The 18,766-nt window shown below is 34.0% G+C and overlaps 1 protein-coding gene across 1 annotated transcript in view; it reads right to left on the bottom strand.

Annotated features, from left to right (window-relative positions):
• Positions 1-18,766, bottom strand: part of LOC128867572 (homeobox protein orthopedia) — a 140,553-nt gene that overhangs the window by 71,514 nt on the left and 50,273 nt on the right. Inside the window, exons 3-4 of the mRNA XM_054108936.1 lie at positions 15,889-16,118; positions 9,816-9,992 (exon numbers count right to left, since the gene is read on the bottom strand). Coding sequence (XP_053964911.1) covers positions 9,816-9,992; positions 15,889-16,118 — 407 coding nt within the window. The remainder of the gene's footprint in view (positions 1-9,815; positions 9,993-15,888; positions 16,119-18,766) is intronic.

The following is an 18,766-nucleotide window of genomic DNA, read 5'->3' as shown; positions in this document are numbered from 1 at the left end:
GCTGTTTTAAACATACTTTTTCATTTCAAGTGGAAATTATTTTATTAGTAACAAAACAAAGGACCTTAGTTACATTTATGCGTACTTAGGGGACAGATACCTGATTGCCACAATCAACGAAAATTTTGAGCCAATTGAAACTTGCTCTTTGTTATACAAAGCGGCGCAAAATTAAGCATCCTACAGGAAGATATATAGTTTTTTTTTTCAAATGGTGCCGCACGTCAAGCATATTTTACACTTGTGAAGAAGACAGCTGCAGTTTAGGTATAAGCAGGCAGCCAATAGAGCGCGTAAAGGTCAAAATGAAGATTTCCATTACTCAAAATAATTTTTTATATTTAGGAAAAAAATTATTCAAAAACATAATTGGTATATTAAGATTGCTAATATTGAATGAGCCATGAACTGAATATTTTCGGAGAATTTTGAAATACAAATTGGGAACTTCGATACATGCATACACTGTTGGAAAATATAATAGAAACAAACAAATGAATGATTTTGCGCCTTACAAATTCAAACAATTAATGAAAATTAATTAAAATCTAAAGCCTCTTTACCAAATATTCTGCAACATAATAAAATCTCTCGAGTTTAAAAAACGCTCCCTGGAAAAAATAATAGAAACAAAAAGTTTTGGCACAAAAAATTAGTGTTTTAAAAAATACTTACATATGGAGCCGCCGTAGCCGAATGGGCTGGTGCGTGACTACCATTCGGAATTCAGAGCGAATCCCGAATGTCGGTGAAATACCAAAATGAAGGAAAAAGTTGTTTGAATTGTACTTTTGAATTTGGTTCCACATTTTTTTCTTATTTGTGACTATGAAAGGCCCGATTCGTTTTTTAATTGTGCCCAAAGATGCTCAATGGGATTTGAGTCAAGAAACTGCGACGGTCATTCCGAAACGTTCACCTTTTTCTTCTCTCTTTTTTATAACGTTTAAAATTAACCAAAAAGTTATAGCTTCTATAATTTTTTCCGAGCACAAACTCATTTGTTTACTGAAAAGTGTTCAAAATAAGAATGAGACAAAATGGAAGATGATTTTTTGTTAAATTTTTGTGAATTTTGCACAACATTAGGTGCTTTGAGTTTTATGATTTTTGTTGTAATATGCACTATACTTTTATAAAACATCAGAAAAGAAATTATAAAAAAAATAATTCAAGCTTGGTAATTCTTACACTGCACTTATTGTGAACTTATGGGAGATCGTTAATATGAAAAATAATAGGGAAATTTGTATAACCAAGGGCGAAATGTTTGAAAGTGTAAAAGGATCAATAACTCAATATGCCGTGTAGTCTCCATCGTTGTCGAGTATAGCCTGGCATCTTCTCGGCATGCTTTTTACCAGCTTTTCTGCGAGCTCATCGACAAAGAGGACCAGATTTTGCGAACTTGACGCATGACTTACTTTAAATCATGAGTGCGTTCTCATAGTTCCCTACACATTTTCAATGGAGTTGGCGTCTGGGGACTGAGAAGGCCAGTCCATTACTGTGACGCCATTTTCTTGTTTTGTTGTTTCTCAATGTGTTTTTCTGAGAGCAGTGGGACGGTAGGATATGTTCGCCTCCTTCAGTCGACGTTCGGTGGTGTTGATACTCATATCTATTCCCTTTTTAGCAAGAACTGATCGTGCTTGGCGTAGTCACAAAGAAGGATCCCGCTTAAAAAGTTGGACGATCACTTTACCCTGCTTTTTTGTCCTCACTCCCAAACATTTTTGTACAACTTAAACCGCTGATTCGACATCACAACAAACTTTTTTGATTTTTTAATTACTTTTGCAGCCGCCGCGTAAGATAATTTCGGCCCTTTCGAATGCGTGCATAAAAATATCGTCTCAAAACGCTTCGCGTACTTCTCACTCATTTTTGTTTGGTTGCTTTTACGGGAAAGTGTCGAACGATACTAACCTGAGTTAGCACTGGCGTTGTAGCCCTTGAGTGGGACTACTATGCAGCAAAAAGCAGAACGAAATATATATTGAAGTTACAAGAAAAAAACCGGTTCTTTCCTTCTGACCCAGACTGTAAAATCTTCAATGACTGAAATGTGCGCTGCGGTCATCCAAAATAAAGGATTTTCTACAAATTTTTAGCCCAAAAACGTATTTGCTTTAGTTTTGCCCATTGAATTTTTGACTACTGTGAACTATTTTAATAAAACTTAAACTTTGTAATAAAAAAAAAAATAGTTACAAGAATGCTGATTTATTAAAAGTGAATATATAAACAAAAATAAAATGCAAACAATTTTTGTTTCTGACCTCATTGGTTTGAGAATATCAGCGATCGCAAAAAATGCATCAGAGGGTGCTACAGTTTTGGCCAATACTGTATATGTTAAAATAAAAAATGTAGTAAGGCAATGTAACTTTTTATAATAAAAGCATCAATGTGTATTAAAAAAAGGACTATAATATATAATAAAAAATGTTGCTCAACGAATTAAGTTAGGTTGAGCCGGCTGACATCAAGCCACGCATAGACGTTTTGGTCCCTAGCGATACCAGATGGAGACTAACCTCTATTGAGATTTAAAGTAGACATCGCGTAGAATGTCAACGCGTTTAGCAAATTTACGCAGCTCTTGAAGATACACTTCTGAGCTCCAAACCCTCAAACTGTGGGGCTCCCAAGCATTTCAAGCGCGTTTTTCGTAATCCCGGACAAAGACACGGCAGGCGCTCTAAAATTCCCTCTATATCGTCGCTGCTCGTCCTGCATTTGTCATTGCTAGCAATCCCTATCTTGTACGCATGTGCAGCCTGTCTGCATACCTATAATAGTTTTACAGTCATTTCGTGAGATCGTAAGTACGAATTGTGTCAGTTTTTTGTCATTAAACTAAGGAATTAAAATTGGTAACATTTTTTTTTCAATTTCACATTATTGTATAATTCTCATGAGGAAACAAGCCAATTTTTAGCACACTTTGTTAAGTACAATCTGAGAAAGTTATGTATGACTTTTTATATTAAAACAAAAAACGAAGGTCCATATCCAATGCTGCTTTTTTTGCTATAAAAGGAGATAATTCTCTTTCCATCTCATATGCTTCGACTGAAGAAATTACAAATCCCGAAGGTTACGATATTAAGAGTACCAATAATCCTTGAATCTTCGGGACTTAAACATTACTGGGATCCCGGTATTGACATCTCTAGTGTGGACGCATGTGTGTTTGTGTGCGGCAAACTTCTTTTCTCGACCCATTAATATCCTTTGTCAGATTAAAATGTTGGCACACACACACCCACACTTATGCACACTCACTGCGTTGGCAGGAAGCACAAAATTTAATGAAGCAGTAAATTCGATTGTCGCACAACAGAAACAAAATGCGAAAACTCACCCTTGGCTTCTTAGCACACCCGCTGCCCATCTGGCCAAGGATAATGCTTTTGCACCGGCTTGCTTTGGGTCCGGCTCACGCGAAGTTAGCTGTGCTGTGTACCACCAACTATGCTGGCAAACCAAAAGTGACTGTCAGACCCATTGTAACTTCTGATATGTGCGGCCAACGCATGAGAGAAAAAGCAGTCAGCCGTTGCCAAGTGAAAAAAAAGTTGTCTGTTCGGGGGTGTGTGTGTTTATAGGAATTCATGTGCCATAGCTCCTTTGTGTAGCTACATTTTTATACGTACATATAAAAGCTAGGAAATATATGCGGCAGCCAACAGCTTTTCAGCTTTTAAGTCAGGCCAGCAGCACAAATGTAACTTTATGCATTGCCATAAACTATACTTCCAGCCCAAAAAACAAAACATCTTCACATTTTTAGGAGAAGTGCTACGCCAAACTTAAATTTTAAAGCAAAGGCGAGTCAAGCTGGCATGTGAGCACTTATTTCATTGCATTCTGGGAGCTGTGAATTCACCAGACAAATGTTTGAAACCATTTGCAGGGAGCTGGTCTCAGAAATAGATATGACTAATTAAAGACATCTGAGGATATATGACTTTTAGCTCAACTTTTAGCTAAAAATGGCAAACAGAAAATCAATTGAATGCCGAAAAGATGTGGCAGCCCCATTAGAAGAGAGAATGCCCAGCAAGCGTTAAAAATTGCTTCTCCAAGTTTCGGGAAATTTTAAATTCGCATGTGCCCAATGTGAACAGAGCACTTGTCGCGTTCATAAAACGAATGCTAATCGAGCGGACGATACGCGCAGATTTGCGTGAAACATCTATTAAGAAATTTCTGATCAGGGTGTGGTAATCTCTCCACTTCTGTGGAACCTGACCGTCAATAATCTTCTTCATTAACTTGAAAAAATGGGAGGTAGGATAATTTTTGTATGCTGATGATATTGTAATAGCAATCTCGGGCAAACACCTTCCAACACTGTATGATCTTCAGCAAAGAGCTCTAAACAGACTTTTACAATAAGACAGTTGCAAAAATAGTGGCCTAGAAGTAAATGCAGAAAAAACGGAACTGATCCTGTTCAGCAGAAGACATGAAACACCTGCTCTTCAACAAATATTTTTAGGAGGAAAATCCCTTAAAGTAACAGAAAGCGCTATCTAGGACTCGTACTGGATAGGAAGCTAAATTGGGGCTCACAGTCGCATATAGAGTACGCAAAGCTACGACGGCGTTATACTCCTGCGGAAGGCTCATTGAGAAAAAATCGAGTTTGAAACCCAGAATGATACACTGGTTGTACACAGCAGTAATTAGACCAATTTTCTACTACCGTATTGCAATATGGTGGAATGACCTTGAGAAGGGCGTAAACATTAATAGAGTTGACAATGTCCAAATACTTCTATCTGTTCTTATAACCGGTGAATGTCAACCACACCAGCGAAAGCTCTGTATGCGATAGTAAACTTCCTTGCGGTAGACCCTCAGGCAAGATACATTGCGCGCAGTGAAGCAATAAGGCTGAGAAATTTAAGTAAGTGGTCAAACACATACCATGGTTACGGTAAAATCCTGGATGGCACAATGGGGCTCCCGGACAAGTGGACTATACAGTCCCACCTATACTTGCCATTACAACGTTCATGACCCTCCTACCCTCGATGGAAGAGGGTGAACGAGGTAATACAGGGCGAGTCCATCTATGTATACACAGATGGCTCAAAGCTCGATGGTTGGGTGGGCAGAGGTGTATATTCCGAGCATCTGGGGATCTCCTTCAGTTTTCGGCTCCCCGACTACTGTACTGTCTTTCAGGCTGAACTGATGGCAATAATGAAAGCCGTGACACTGGTATAGTGTGATGCGATATCCGGAAATGATATGTACATATATTTCCGCTGATAACCAGGCGGTGATGAAATTCCTTACGAAACAGTCGACAACATCCAAGGTAGCCATGAAATGCCGCGCATTTCTTAACGAGATGGCTGAGTCCTGGCCATTGCGACATTGAGGGGAAGTGCAGAACCGATGAACTAGCGAAAATCAGTACCAAATTGACTGATGAATACATAGACAGTGGTATGGGTATACCCTTGCAAACATGATATTTAACTATAACACTATATTTAATTAGTAGTATCTCTTGGATGAGCGCGTGCCAAGTTTCAGTCAGATCGGTATATTTCTTTGTGCTTGGCAAAGTCGACTGATTTTCCTTTTCCATCACGACAAAGCACCTACTCAGGGCTCAGCAGTTGAGGTCGCAAAATCAATGGAAATAGAGTTTCAACTCGTTTCACATCCCCTCTACTGGCCGGACTTCGCTCCCTCAGATCACTAGGACTAATATTTGTTCTACGATTCGAAGAAGTGGCTGGCGGGAAAAACAATTTATTCCAACGAGGAGGTGTTTACAAAAATGAGTGGCTATTTCGCAAACTTGGCCGAATCCTATTATGCGGAAGGGATCAACAGATTAGAACAGCGTTAGACGGAGGGTATACGTCTAAAGGGAGACTATGCGGAAAAATAAAAAAAGCTTTACCACAAACAATTAAGGGGGAAGCCTGGTTTGTGAGGTCTAAAAATTGTATCTCTTTGCGATATTTTTTTTAAGGATAAAATTAATTTAGCATTGCAAAGTTTTTTCTATCTGTTAATGGACATTTAAAAAGTATAAAAAATTTTTGTACTGGTTAAAATAAGTTGAAAAAAATGTTTAACATGGAAATTAGTAGAGCGCTGCAACGCTGAAGTTTCCAACTGGCGTACAAGATACAGCTCGTAATTATTATCTAAAGCAAAAAATTCAAATGGATTTCTAATTATCATCATTTTTTATTCTAGATGAACTAAGAAAACTGAGAGAAATTCCAAAATTTCAACTTTTTGGAGCTTTTAAAGAAAAAATGCCTTTCTATAAAAAAAATTCACTTCAACTTGGTATAAAAATCTTGAAAAATTTTTTTTATCTATTTTGTTAGTTCAAATAGAAGAGAATTTAATACTGAAGGGAACAAGCTATGATTCATTTCAAAAGGTTCATTAGTTTTTTTTCGTTCATGTACGCCAATTCCAAGAAATCATAAAAATGAAAAGACGAGAAAAGAAGATACGCTCGCCTACCTTTGGCTTTGTATCTACGGAAATATTGAGAATTAGGCTCTGAAACTTTGTGTGAATATTCTGAAATATATTAGGAATCGCTTAAAACGATACAAAATTTGAATTTTCTGACCTTATAAACCAGGCTCCCCTCTTAAGAAATTTTTATTTTTGCACGAACTTTTCAAATGAGCCTCGTACATGCGTACATAAATTTCCACGTATAATTATTTTGATTGAATTTTGTTGTTATTTCGTTGGTCATACTAGAATATGCAAAAACATACAAAAATTCGAAATCATACCTAAATGAATCTGTCCATGACCAAACGTGCAGAACAAATGTGCGGTCTAATGCAACAAGCCCCACAACTACATATTGAACATCTACGCAATGTCATGTCCAACACGCCGGCAATGTCACCAACAGAGCCACAACATCATTGACAAATTATTGCCTTGAAATCTACATACAAATACATCAAATACGCGTCAGTTCAATGCTGATGACCAAAAGATTCAAAAACAAAAATTACCAAAATAATAGCACAGCAAAGAAGCTAACAACTCTACCAATAGCATCAATTCAATTTAGACAACTATAACAACAATAACAACTATTATTCTAAACCATTACATCTGTTATCGAGTGCAACCGCAATAAACTACGACATTTGTTCGCTCAAAACCGCAACATTTTGAAAATGCAACGCTGTCAACGCTGCTTTCAAATGGCGACAAATAAAGTTGTGCGTGTTTCTCTCGTCCACCGGTATGTGCATATACAGTCCGATTCATTGGGTTTGAGAGGATAATTTTACTGGAATAAAATGGTTATTAAAACATCTGTATTTGATTTGGTAATCTAGGGTTTTCTGGTAATTCAAGCGAAGACTATACTTTGCCATCTAACGGTATTTCGCAGCAGTAAAACTTCAGGAAATTTATTGGTTCACTTGAATAGAGGCACTAAATTTGTCTACATTATTTGCTCATTTAAGCTGTGAGCATTCCTTGCGTTTGGTCGAAAACTTCTTAATTCTAATAAAATGGGAAATCAAAAAGGTTTAACAGATCGCGAAAAAGGACAAATCTTGGCTTCAGAGGGACTTTCAAATCGCTAATTTAACAAAAAGATTAGCCGCAGTCCAAATGTTGTGGATCTGTGTGCCTCCTATGGCAAGGTGCCTCCTAAAAAAATGGCAAATGTTCCAGCCAGAAAATCCAACGTTCGAAGGGATGTTCCAAAAGCGTCACATCTGAAGCATAAATTAAATTAAACAATTTAAATAAAAAAATAAAAGTTCCAAAAAAGAAAAATAAAAATTCAAAAAAAAAACACCTTTGAATAAATTTCGCTAAGAACGCCGCCTTTAGGTAGTGCCGAAATCCTGAAGAGCCAAAATCCCGTTGACAGGCCACCCGTCTTTTTTTCAAAAGTCCGCCATTTTGTTATTTTTCACAAAAAAAATTCCCATTGTCACACCTGCCAGAATGACAAGTCCACAGAATAATAATCTGTTTACCTTTTGCGTTTCCGATATCCTGAAGAGTCAAAATCCTGTTGACAAGCCACCTATCTTTTTTTTAACCCGTTTACTTTGGTGCCACACTACTACAAAAAATATTAAAAAAAAAAGTTTTTGTATACTATTTGATGCCAATAATAACATACTATAAAATCAGAACGATCGCATTTTATTTTCTTAAAAAAAACAATTCCTAGAAAATATCTATAAAAAATGAGTATCTGACCAGACTACTACCATAAGGCAAGGCACCACATAGCTTGGAGTTCTAATACTAATAACGATCCTGGTGAATGAGAAAAAGTAGTATTCAATGACGAAAATAAGTTCAATCTGGATCAGCCGAATGGACGTAATTACTATTTCCATGATTTAAGAAAGGAGGAAAGCTACTTGACTCGACATCACAGCCGTGAAGGAGGTGTTGTGATATGGGCATCCATATCGTTCTATGGCGCGTTCGAATTGAAAATTGTACACTACGAAATGACAGGAAACAGCTGTAAAGCTCCGCTGGAATCTTCTTTTCCCGGTATCCTTGAAACACTTGGGCCTATTAATTGGATACTCCAACAGAATAATGCTCCTGTGTACACTTGAAGTGTAGTCAAACATGGATTGCGTCCCAAAACGTTGAAATTTTAGCAAGACCGCCGTATTCCCCAGATCCAAACCTTATTGAAAATCTAAGGGGATGGCTTGCTCATACGAGATTGGACAACAATTTGAAGACAAAAATGTTTTAATTCTTATCATTAAAACCGCCTGGTCTGAAATTTCTATTATTGCTATCTGGAGAATTTGTGCAAATCCCTTCACCAACGTATTTACGAAGTACTCGCATGTAATGCTTAAACAAGCCGGCAGTACCAACTATTAACACTCTGGGGACGGAGCCGCTCGAAGGGCGAGCGTCGCTGAGGACGAGAGGTATTGGAGTGCGCAGTAAAGAAAATAAATACTTTAAACGTTAAGAAAACGAAGGCTTTATTTAACACAAGCAACATTTTTCATAAAATCAAAAACGCATTTTACTTCTACTTGACGAAGAAATGCCATCATCTTCCGTCTTATCAGATTCAAAGTAATATTCTTCAGAACTGTCACTATCTAACGCATCATCTCTAGATCGCTTAGCCATCGTGCATAGGTTTATAAAAGAATTATAAAAGATATAAAAAGCCTGTTGGATCCTCTGGCATTGAAATTCGTTCTGACTCTACCGTCGTCTCATATCGTAAGTTTACATTAGAAGGAAGATAAGACTCCATCGCTCATGGCCTCTAATGTCTTTGAATGAAAGCGCGACTCTTTTACTATACTTATGCGTATCTTACCACTCAGAACGACAAACGTCGCGAGCCTTACAACTACGAACTAATTTGGGCGCCTATATTCCGACACTCGTCCCCAAAGGGTTAGGCTTTAAATAATAAATGAAAAAAATTACAAACAAATTTCTATATTTACTTCTAATCCATTCTATTTGATTAGTGCCTCTATTCAAGTGAACCACTAAATCAAGCATACAGCTGCAGAAGTCTTACCTCTGCCAAATACCGTTTGATCGAATAATATTTTAATGCACGTTTATTTTCAGTAGTACAATAGTTAGTACAGTCTTCACTTGCATTAACAGAAAACCTTGAACAACCAGATCAAATACGGTTGCTTTACTAACAATTTTCTTCCATAAAATCTATTGCCTCTAATCAAGTGAACCGGATTGTCTGTATAAGCATATGAATGTGTAGATATGTATACATGCTTATCATGGTTTTGCCAACTCACCTGCACTCTCGATTCGGTCAATCCGATGCGCATCGCAATCTCCTCACGCATGAAAATGTCCGGATAGTGCGTTTTCGAGAAGCAGCGCTCCAGCTCATTGAGTTGGGCGGGCGTGAAGCGCGTCCGATGTCGCTTCTGCTTGTTGTTTTTATCCGAATTCTGCAAGAGATAGAAACGCTGTTGAACGTAAGCCATTTTCCATATAATCAGTGAGGCAATAACATTCAATGAGCTAAGTAAATAATCTTCTTTTACTCTAAACTATTGATAAAATTAGTAAAATTATTCAAAAATGATTCAATAAATATTATCATAAAAATTATAAGAATTTTAAGTGCAGACATGCTTATATGGGAAGATGGAATTTCGATGAAAAATAAGTTCATTGTGTTTCCTAGAAAATTTAGGAATATTTGAATTTTTCTAAACCAAGCATAACTAAAGATCTCAGTGTGCTAATTAAGTTACGGTTATATTGTATATATCCCCTATATATAAAACTCTTCTAAGTTCAAAAAATAGTTTTCTGACACTAATCGTTGATTATTATGAAGAATTTTTTACGTTCGTCTCTACAATGCTGGAACGACCCAGCTGTAAATGCAGTCTAGGACCGTCACTTCAGCAGCTTTCTCATTAAGAATTTTGCAACTGTAGTATGTGAATTCGAATCAAAAAGAAATCTTTATTTACTATATAAAGCCATATCCTACAGACCGAACAGGTTTGGGGTATCTCTCAGAGGTATTGTTTACAGGCGTCTCATAACTATAGCACAGGGACTTGTGGGTAATTTATTTATTTTTTATTTTTTTATGATCTTTGTTTTTATGAAAATATAATAAATACTCCTTCAAAAACCATATACATTAATCCACGCTTCAAACTTTTTGTAAATTTAAAGAAAAATTAAAAAAAAATTGTTTAAAATTTTCAAACTTTTACGCTAATTTCAGGCTACCGGACCACTGCAGTGTTTTCCAAATCGAGGTAGCCGCAATCAAAACAGCTATTGATTTTCAAAAAGAAGGTGATTTTAAGAAAGTAAGTGAACATTTACTCCGACATCTAAGCAGCAATTATGGTCCAAGGATCGTTGTTGGTGCACTCGAAATTAGTCGTTGAAACTCTGATTTCTCTCTCGACCGCATCCGATTACTTCAAAATTAATCTCATTTGGATTGCTGGTCACAGAGGCATTGCCAGGAATTGGTGAGCGGATGAGTTAACTTGACGAGGAACCCGCGAGGTGATCTCCCCGCGTAGTGGGAGATTTTGAGTTTCCTAGAAAACCTGTGATCAGCTCCTGGTAAGGTGCATTTTGCATCCACTTAGTGAGTGGTGGACAAGAACACCAATTTGCATTAGCACATGCCCTGCATGGGAATGTGCTGCGCGCGACACTAAGCACCTATTCACATGCCCCTTAAGCGCACACACCTAACACCTTTCTCACTTAGGAACCAATCCTTCAAAAAAACATGTTTCTTGGGCGTGTCATGTGGGCCTACTGTTAGATGAATCAACGACTGTGACTTCACCATACCTGGCAGGGCTTGATAAACTATTACAACAATAACAACACCAATTTGCATCGTTGGCTCCTAAGACCAACAAAACCGCACCTCTCGAATTTTACAGCTGTGCTTTCCGAACATTATCCATTTCGCGTCCTGATAGTAGTTGTAATGTCAGGAATGAGGAGAAATCATCTCAAAACTTTGTTCTCAGCTGCAAATTTGTGTATCTGAGCTCCCACTTTTTTTACTTCGAAGATTTATTTTAAGTTCAACTAAATCAGTAAAAATTTGGGTGAGTTTTGTTTCCGATCGGTATAAAAGGAAAATGGTTTTGAGAATAGCTCGTTTAAGGTTTTTTGTTTTGTTCTCTTTCATATCTTTAATATGCAGCACCTACATTAGCAATCTCAAAAACTAACATTTTTTTTATGCTTCTTTCTGTCTGCTCGTTTTTGCGGACGTTTGAAAACTGGGGAAAGAGTGGTTGAATCGATTAACAGCCCTAATTAATTTCACCTTAAGTCTAAACTTAATTTTTTTAAAGATCGCATTAGCAAACTTTTAAATATTCACACCGGAGTTTCACAAGTTTTTGAAGAAAAATGTGATTATCGACGGTATAAAGTGAGGTTAGTTGGCAAAAGAGCAGAGTCTTCCCTCTAAACGATTTCCAGTCAAGTGATCCAAGTATTTTGGGTATTATTTGGTTTATTTTTAGGATTTAGTAAAATAGAAATAATAAAATAAAATAAAAATAAAAAATAATAAAACTAAAATGAAGAAATTAAAAAAAAATTGTTTTAAAATTTATTAAATATTGAAAATTTGGCGCTTGCTAGACCAGTATTTTGCACTGAGTACTGTACGTATTTGAATATAACTCGAAAATTTAAAGGAGTTCCATAATGAAACTTGTTGAGCATAGTCTCGGCTATTAATAAAAAAAAAATAAGAAAACACGCTGGGGGAGGAGATTTTCAAACTTCACATAAAAAAATTGAAAAATGTTTGAAAAAAAAATTTAATTTTTAAAAAGTATGTTTTAACCTAAAAACATAAAAAAAAATTTAAATCTTCAAATGAACTGAAAACATTTAATAAAAAAAATTATTTGCCAAAATTTTTAATATTGAACAGAAAAAACTCTGATGGTGGTTTTTCTTCAAAATTTGCAAAACAAAAGATAATTTGCCGAAAATTATGAATCAAAAAATATAATTTTTAAAAAGTTTATTTTATACTAAAAAATTATTTAAATCTTCAAACGAATACAAGGTATTGCTGTGGCTGGGTGTTTTTCCAAATTGATATGGAAGAAAAATTCCAAAAATGTTTGATCAAAACAGTTTAATATTTTAAAAAGAATATTTTAACCTAAAAAATTCAAAAACAACAAATGCTCAAATATTTGATTAAAAAAAAAATTGCCAAAAATTTGCAATATTGAGCTAAAAAAATATACCTGATGGTGGATGTTTTTTTAAGGCAAATCTCGAAAATTATGAACAAAAAAACAACTTTTTATGACATTTAAAAATTCCAAAAAACTTTACACAAAACAATTAAATTAAAAAAAATATATATTTACATACATAAAAAAAAATTAAAATTGTTTTCTTTTTTATTTAATTAAACAAAAAATTTCTTAAAATTTTTAATATTAAATAAAAAATTATACGCTGGGAGCGGGTGTTTTTTTAAATTTGCAAACCAAAAGATAATTTGCCAAAAATTATTAACAAAAAATATAATTTTTAAAAAGTACACATATTTTATCCTAAAAAAATTAAAAAAAAAGAATTGTTTAAATCTTCAAACAAATAGAAGATGTTTCACTTTAAAAATATTACACTATAGTTTTCGACTTTGAATAAATCTCAAAATTATAAAATTTTATTAAAAAAAAACTATTTTTTATAAAAAAAAAATTATTTTATAAAAAAAAAATATTTTTTGAAACAAAAAATTGTTTGAAACTTCAAACGAACAGGAAATATTTCCCTTTAAAAATCACTATACAAAGTTTTCGAGATTAAATAAATTTCGCAATTATAAAATTTTATTAAAAAATAAATTACTTTTATTTGAAACAAAAAAAATTTTATTTTTTTTAAATTTAATTTTACTAAAAATTCTTTGAAAATTGTAACGAACAGAAGATATTTCACTTTAAAAAATACTTTAGCAAAATTTTCGACACTCACTAAATCTCAAAACTATAAAATTTTTGGTGAAGAAAAAAATTATTTTTATTAAAAAAAAATATTATTACTACAATATATCAAAATTTTCGAGTAAATCTAAAAATTTCTTGTTTAAAAAAAAATTTTATTTTTATTTAAAAAAAAAGTATTTTATTAAAACAAATTCAAATGAATGGAAGATATTTCACAACTTCACAACAACTTTACAACAATTTTCGACATTCAATAAATCTCAAAATTATAAAATTTTATTTAAAAAAATTTTATTTTTATTAAAAAAAAATTATTTTCTTAAAAAAAACTGCTTGAAACTTCAAACAAATTGAAAATATTTTCCTTTAAAGAACACCATATCAAAATTTTCGAGGTTAAATAACTCTGAAAATTATAAAATATTATTAAAACAAAAATTTGTTTTTATTTGAAAAAAAAATTATTAGGTATTTTTTTAAATTTTATTTTATTAAAAAAAATTGTTCGAAAATTCTAACAGAAGATATTTGATTTTAAAAAATAGCAAAATTTTCGACATTCAGAAAATCTCAAAATTATAAAATTTTTATAACAAAAAAATTTAGCCTAATTCAATCTCAAAAATTCTTGTTTAAAAAATTTTTTTTTTTATTAAAAAAAAAAGTATTTTATTAAAACAAATTCAAACGATTGGAAGATATTTCACTTAAAAAAAAAACTTTACCAAAAGTTCCGACAGTCAATACGTCTCAAAATCATAAAATTTTACTAAAAACATATATTTTTGTTTAAAAAAAATTATTTTCTGAAACAAAAAATTGCTTAAAACTTCAAAAGAACAGAAAATATTTCCCTTTAAAAATCACTGTACCAAAATTTTCGAGGTTAAATATATATTAAAATTATAAAATTTATTAAAAATTTTTTATTTTAATTAAAAAAAAATGGTTTATCAAAAAAATTGTTCGGAACGTTAAACGAATGGAAGATATTTCACTTTAAAAAAAAACTTTACCAAAATTTTCGATTTCAATAAATCTGATAATTATAAAATTTTATTAAAAAAAATTATTTTTATATCAAAAACAAAACTTTTTTCAAATAAAAATAATTTTTTTTATTTTATTTTATTAAAAAAAAATTGTTTGAAAATTCTAACGAACAGAAGATATATCACTTTAAAAACTACTTTAACAAAATTTTCGGCATTCAATAAATCTCAAAATTTTAAAATTTTATTAAAAAAAAAATATATTTATATTTAAAACAAATTTTATTTTATTAAAAAATATCGTTTGAAAATTCAAACGAACAGAAAAACTTCAAACGAACTGGCGATGTTTCACTTTAAAAAATGCCATACCAAATTTTCGATATAAAGCAAATCTCAAATTTAATAAATTTTATTTATTTCTTTATTATTTTTATTTTTCAAACTTTTAGTTAACTTCTTGTTATAATCAAGCCTACAAATAAATTCTACCAACTTTAAAAATAATTAAGGGCAATGCACAAATAGTACGTGGATCACTTGAGTTGTTTGAATATTTCCTATCCCGAGAGGTCGCTACCGCTTTATGCAGCCTCCGAACAATAGAAGAATTTTTCTGCTAGCTCTGGGAAATAAGTTGCTATGAAGCCAAATTATGCTAGAACTCACTTAAACGTAATTTATTATGAATTATAAAGTAGTTAATTCGAAATCAATCATTAGAAAAAAGAAAAATCTATGAAAGCTTCATAATCATTTTCGGCGACAGAATCTTCAACGAAGCCCAAATTCTCTACACAAATAAATCAATAAAATACATAAATTTGTTAAGCACATTTCATATACAAATCTACTATACTAAATATAGCATACATACATAGAACAATACATAGAAGAGAAATACACTTACTTTTCAATTTTTATTTGATTTTCATTTGTTTGAATGAAGGAAGTCAAATTTTCATTTTTGCGCGCATTTTGCATTCATTTACCAATTAACATTCGCAATATTTTCATAAATACATATGTATGTATGTATGTACATGGATATGTTTGGCAAACGGATAAGAGAATTTTATGTTTTCGAAATTAATACAGAAATGTCCGATTTGGTTATTCAACGGCAAGAAAATGCAAAGAAAAGAAAAGAAAAAACATTGAGGTTATGAATTAACAAACATTCAGTTTTTAGGAAAAAATATGCACGAAATTGATAAAATGCAAAAGGGATGAGTGTTGCTTGATTGGTGTCGCAGTATTGATTCAATCGTAAGATTTTCTGTTTTTTTATTTTTTTGGTTTTTTTTTTTGATGATTCGTGCGCGCGTTTTTGCTTGCTTTGTCTATGACTTTGACTTTCATTTCATTGCTTGTTGCATGCTCACCTGATCCTGCTGTTGCATGTTATTGTTATTCGTGTTATTGTTGTTATTATTGTGATGCGGATTATTATCGCAAAGGCCGCCAGTGACATGCAACCGGGCCGCACCGCCACCACTGCCGTTCAACACCGCGTCTGCCGGATTTTGCGCGTTTGGTGGCAATTGGCCAAAACTATTGACGCCAGCGTGCAGAGCCGTGATTGCGGCTTTTGGTAGGTCACAATCTTTGGGACCTGAAAAACAAGGTAAAAGAAGTAACTACATTAAATACTTTCATCGCAAGCCATACATATAAGTAATAATCCACTATTTGGGAAGTTAATCTTAAGCAATAAAAAAATTATTCGAATTTGAAATCGTGAAAAGTTTGAAATTTCTTACTTAAAGACAAAACTTACAAGATTAGATTGCCCATTTGGCAGCTAAGTTATTAAATTAAACTTTCTCGTTCTGGAGTCGCTTCTTCAAAAAAAAAAAAAACAAAAAAAAACTGCGAATGCGCGTAATAGGTATACCCTAGTGGTGCGACCGCCGTGTGTTGTGTGTTTTGTGCATGACCTCCATTCGATTGGTCAACAAAAGCACACAATTGTAGGTTACTGTAGTGAATGTGAGACAATATTTCGGAGTAAGTAGCACAAAAATAAAAAATAAATAAAATAAATTATGGCAAAAATTTATAAGATTGTAAGCCATACAAATAGCAAAACATGTGCCCCTATATTTAACACTATCAAATATATATTTGAATAACGCGTCCTCCTAAGAGGGTTATTACTTCCGCTAAATCTAAATTTTTTGACGTGATAACGCCTTATAATTCGATGTAGCCGGCTGCACGCACCAAAAAATGCGGCGTTATCTTGCTCATCCGGCGTTACCTTGCTTGAACTGCAAGCGAGAGCGCGGAACGAACGACAAAGAGGCACAATCGGCCCCCGCGTTCGGCAACGTTCAACATCTGGCTCTCTCCTACTTGAGTGAGCATATATATGTATGTATATGCGCATTTGTATATAAATTCACATATTTGTATTTATATGCCTTCTTCCTGTGTGCATGGTAATGAACCATTTCTCTGTTGAGGATAGGACGATGATAATATAGAAAAAGAAGGAAATGAAAGGGAGTGTTTCGAGTGTAAAGTGTCTTGAAAAAGGCAAATCGATGATGGTGCCTCTTAGTGTTGTTGACTTATTAACGTCTGATGCACAATCGAAATTGAAGATATCTTTCATGAATTTGATAAATGTTTCGTAATTTTTCACATTTGTGTAAATGTAACTTGACCTATTCCATTGCAATTCCATTTACCTCCTCCTCTATATCCATACATTTATACATTACATACATTATTATGCTCTATCCATACAATTAAAATTTTCTTTTCAAAAATGTAACCATTCTATCAGTATTTTCTTATGACGTTGTCACGTTAAACTATTCTTTTTTTTCACCAAAATAAAGTGCACGATTTTTTTATAAATCGTGCAGGCGCGAATAAAGTGATTTACGAGAGGTTCAATAAGTATCTGTGTTAGAAATGAAGACACCAAACAATTTTTTTCTATTATTCAACATAGCCCCTTTTTAGAAAGATAGACTTCTCCCAACGTTCCGGCCATTTTTTAACCCCTCCAAAAAAAGGATTTGACGAGCTCTCCAAAATACGACTAAGTCTCGGCGATGACTTCCTCGTTTCAAGTACATTTTTTCCCCGTGAGCGATTTCTTCAGGTTAGGGAACAAGAAAAAGTCGCAGGGAGCCAGATCGGGTGAATATGAGAGTTGCGGCAGCAATTCATAACGCAATTCATGCAGTTTCACGGCGAGAACTCGGAATGAAAATTTTGGTGCGTTATCGTTGTGAAACATCACCTTCTTTTTCGCCAAATGCGGCCATGTCTCTTTCACTACTCGTTGTAGTATTGCCTAGTGATCGTTTTTCCTTTTTCTAAAAATCAATGAGAGTGACGCCGTTCGCATCCCAAAAAATCATTGCCATGACCTTTCCGGCCAATGGGACTGTCTTCCCCTTCTGTGGAGCAGATTAAACAGGAGAAATCCATTGTATCGATTGTTGCTTAGTTGCGTTCTACTCAACGCAAAAATTCCTTGGGGCCAGTATTAAATTACTTCAAACACTGCTTCGAAGTAAACTTGTTGTTGTTTGTGAGCAATCGCTTCAAGCATTTTTTCATCGCCAACTTATCATGTAAAATATTCATTGCTGTTCCGGTCGATACATCTATGGCCTCTGTTACCTCGCGCACCTTCTTTCGTCGATGAGCGAGAATAATTTCGTGGACTTTTTGATTGATTTCCTCGCTAACCAAGTCGACCGGGCATCCCTGTCGCTCCTCATCCAAAACGAATGCTTGTGCACGGTTTAAATTCGTTGAACCAATATTTAACTATGGTCATAGATGGTGAAGTGTCCCCATAGACAGCATCCAACTTTGCTTTTATCTCCTCGTTTTTTTTTTCATCCAAAAGATACTGCACTTTTTCCATCCTAGCGAAAATCACAAAACACGTCTTACTCGAATAACTGCCAAATCCAAACTAACCTAGTCCGAAATTTGTTTTGCCGTCGTTTGATAGATGGCAGCAAACGATGCTAACACCAACTTCCTTCAAGAACGTCCTCTATCATCAATCACTGGTACTTATTGAACCGCCCTCGACTGCTTTCGGCATCGCCAAAGAGGTAGTATTTTTAAAAGTTCTTGCGTTAAGGTTGGAGAGGCCACTTCTTACTCGAAAAATTTGACTTATGGCATAAACAGAAAAATCATCATTAATATAAGGCACATTTAAAAGTCTAAGATGCGGATCAAGTTTGTGTGAGTTTGTAACATAAGCTCTTTGAGTAAAAAAAA

Source organism: Anastrepha ludens, chromosome 6 (genome assembly GCF_028408465.1).
Source record: "Anastrepha ludens isolate Willacy chromosome 6, idAnaLude1.1, whole genome shotgun sequence".
Taxonomy (NCBI): domain Eukaryota; kingdom Metazoa; phylum Arthropoda; class Insecta; order Diptera; family Tephritidae; genus Anastrepha; species Anastrepha ludens.
Note: the sequence above shows the minus strand (reverse complement) of the source record. Positions and strands in the feature narration are given on the sequence as shown.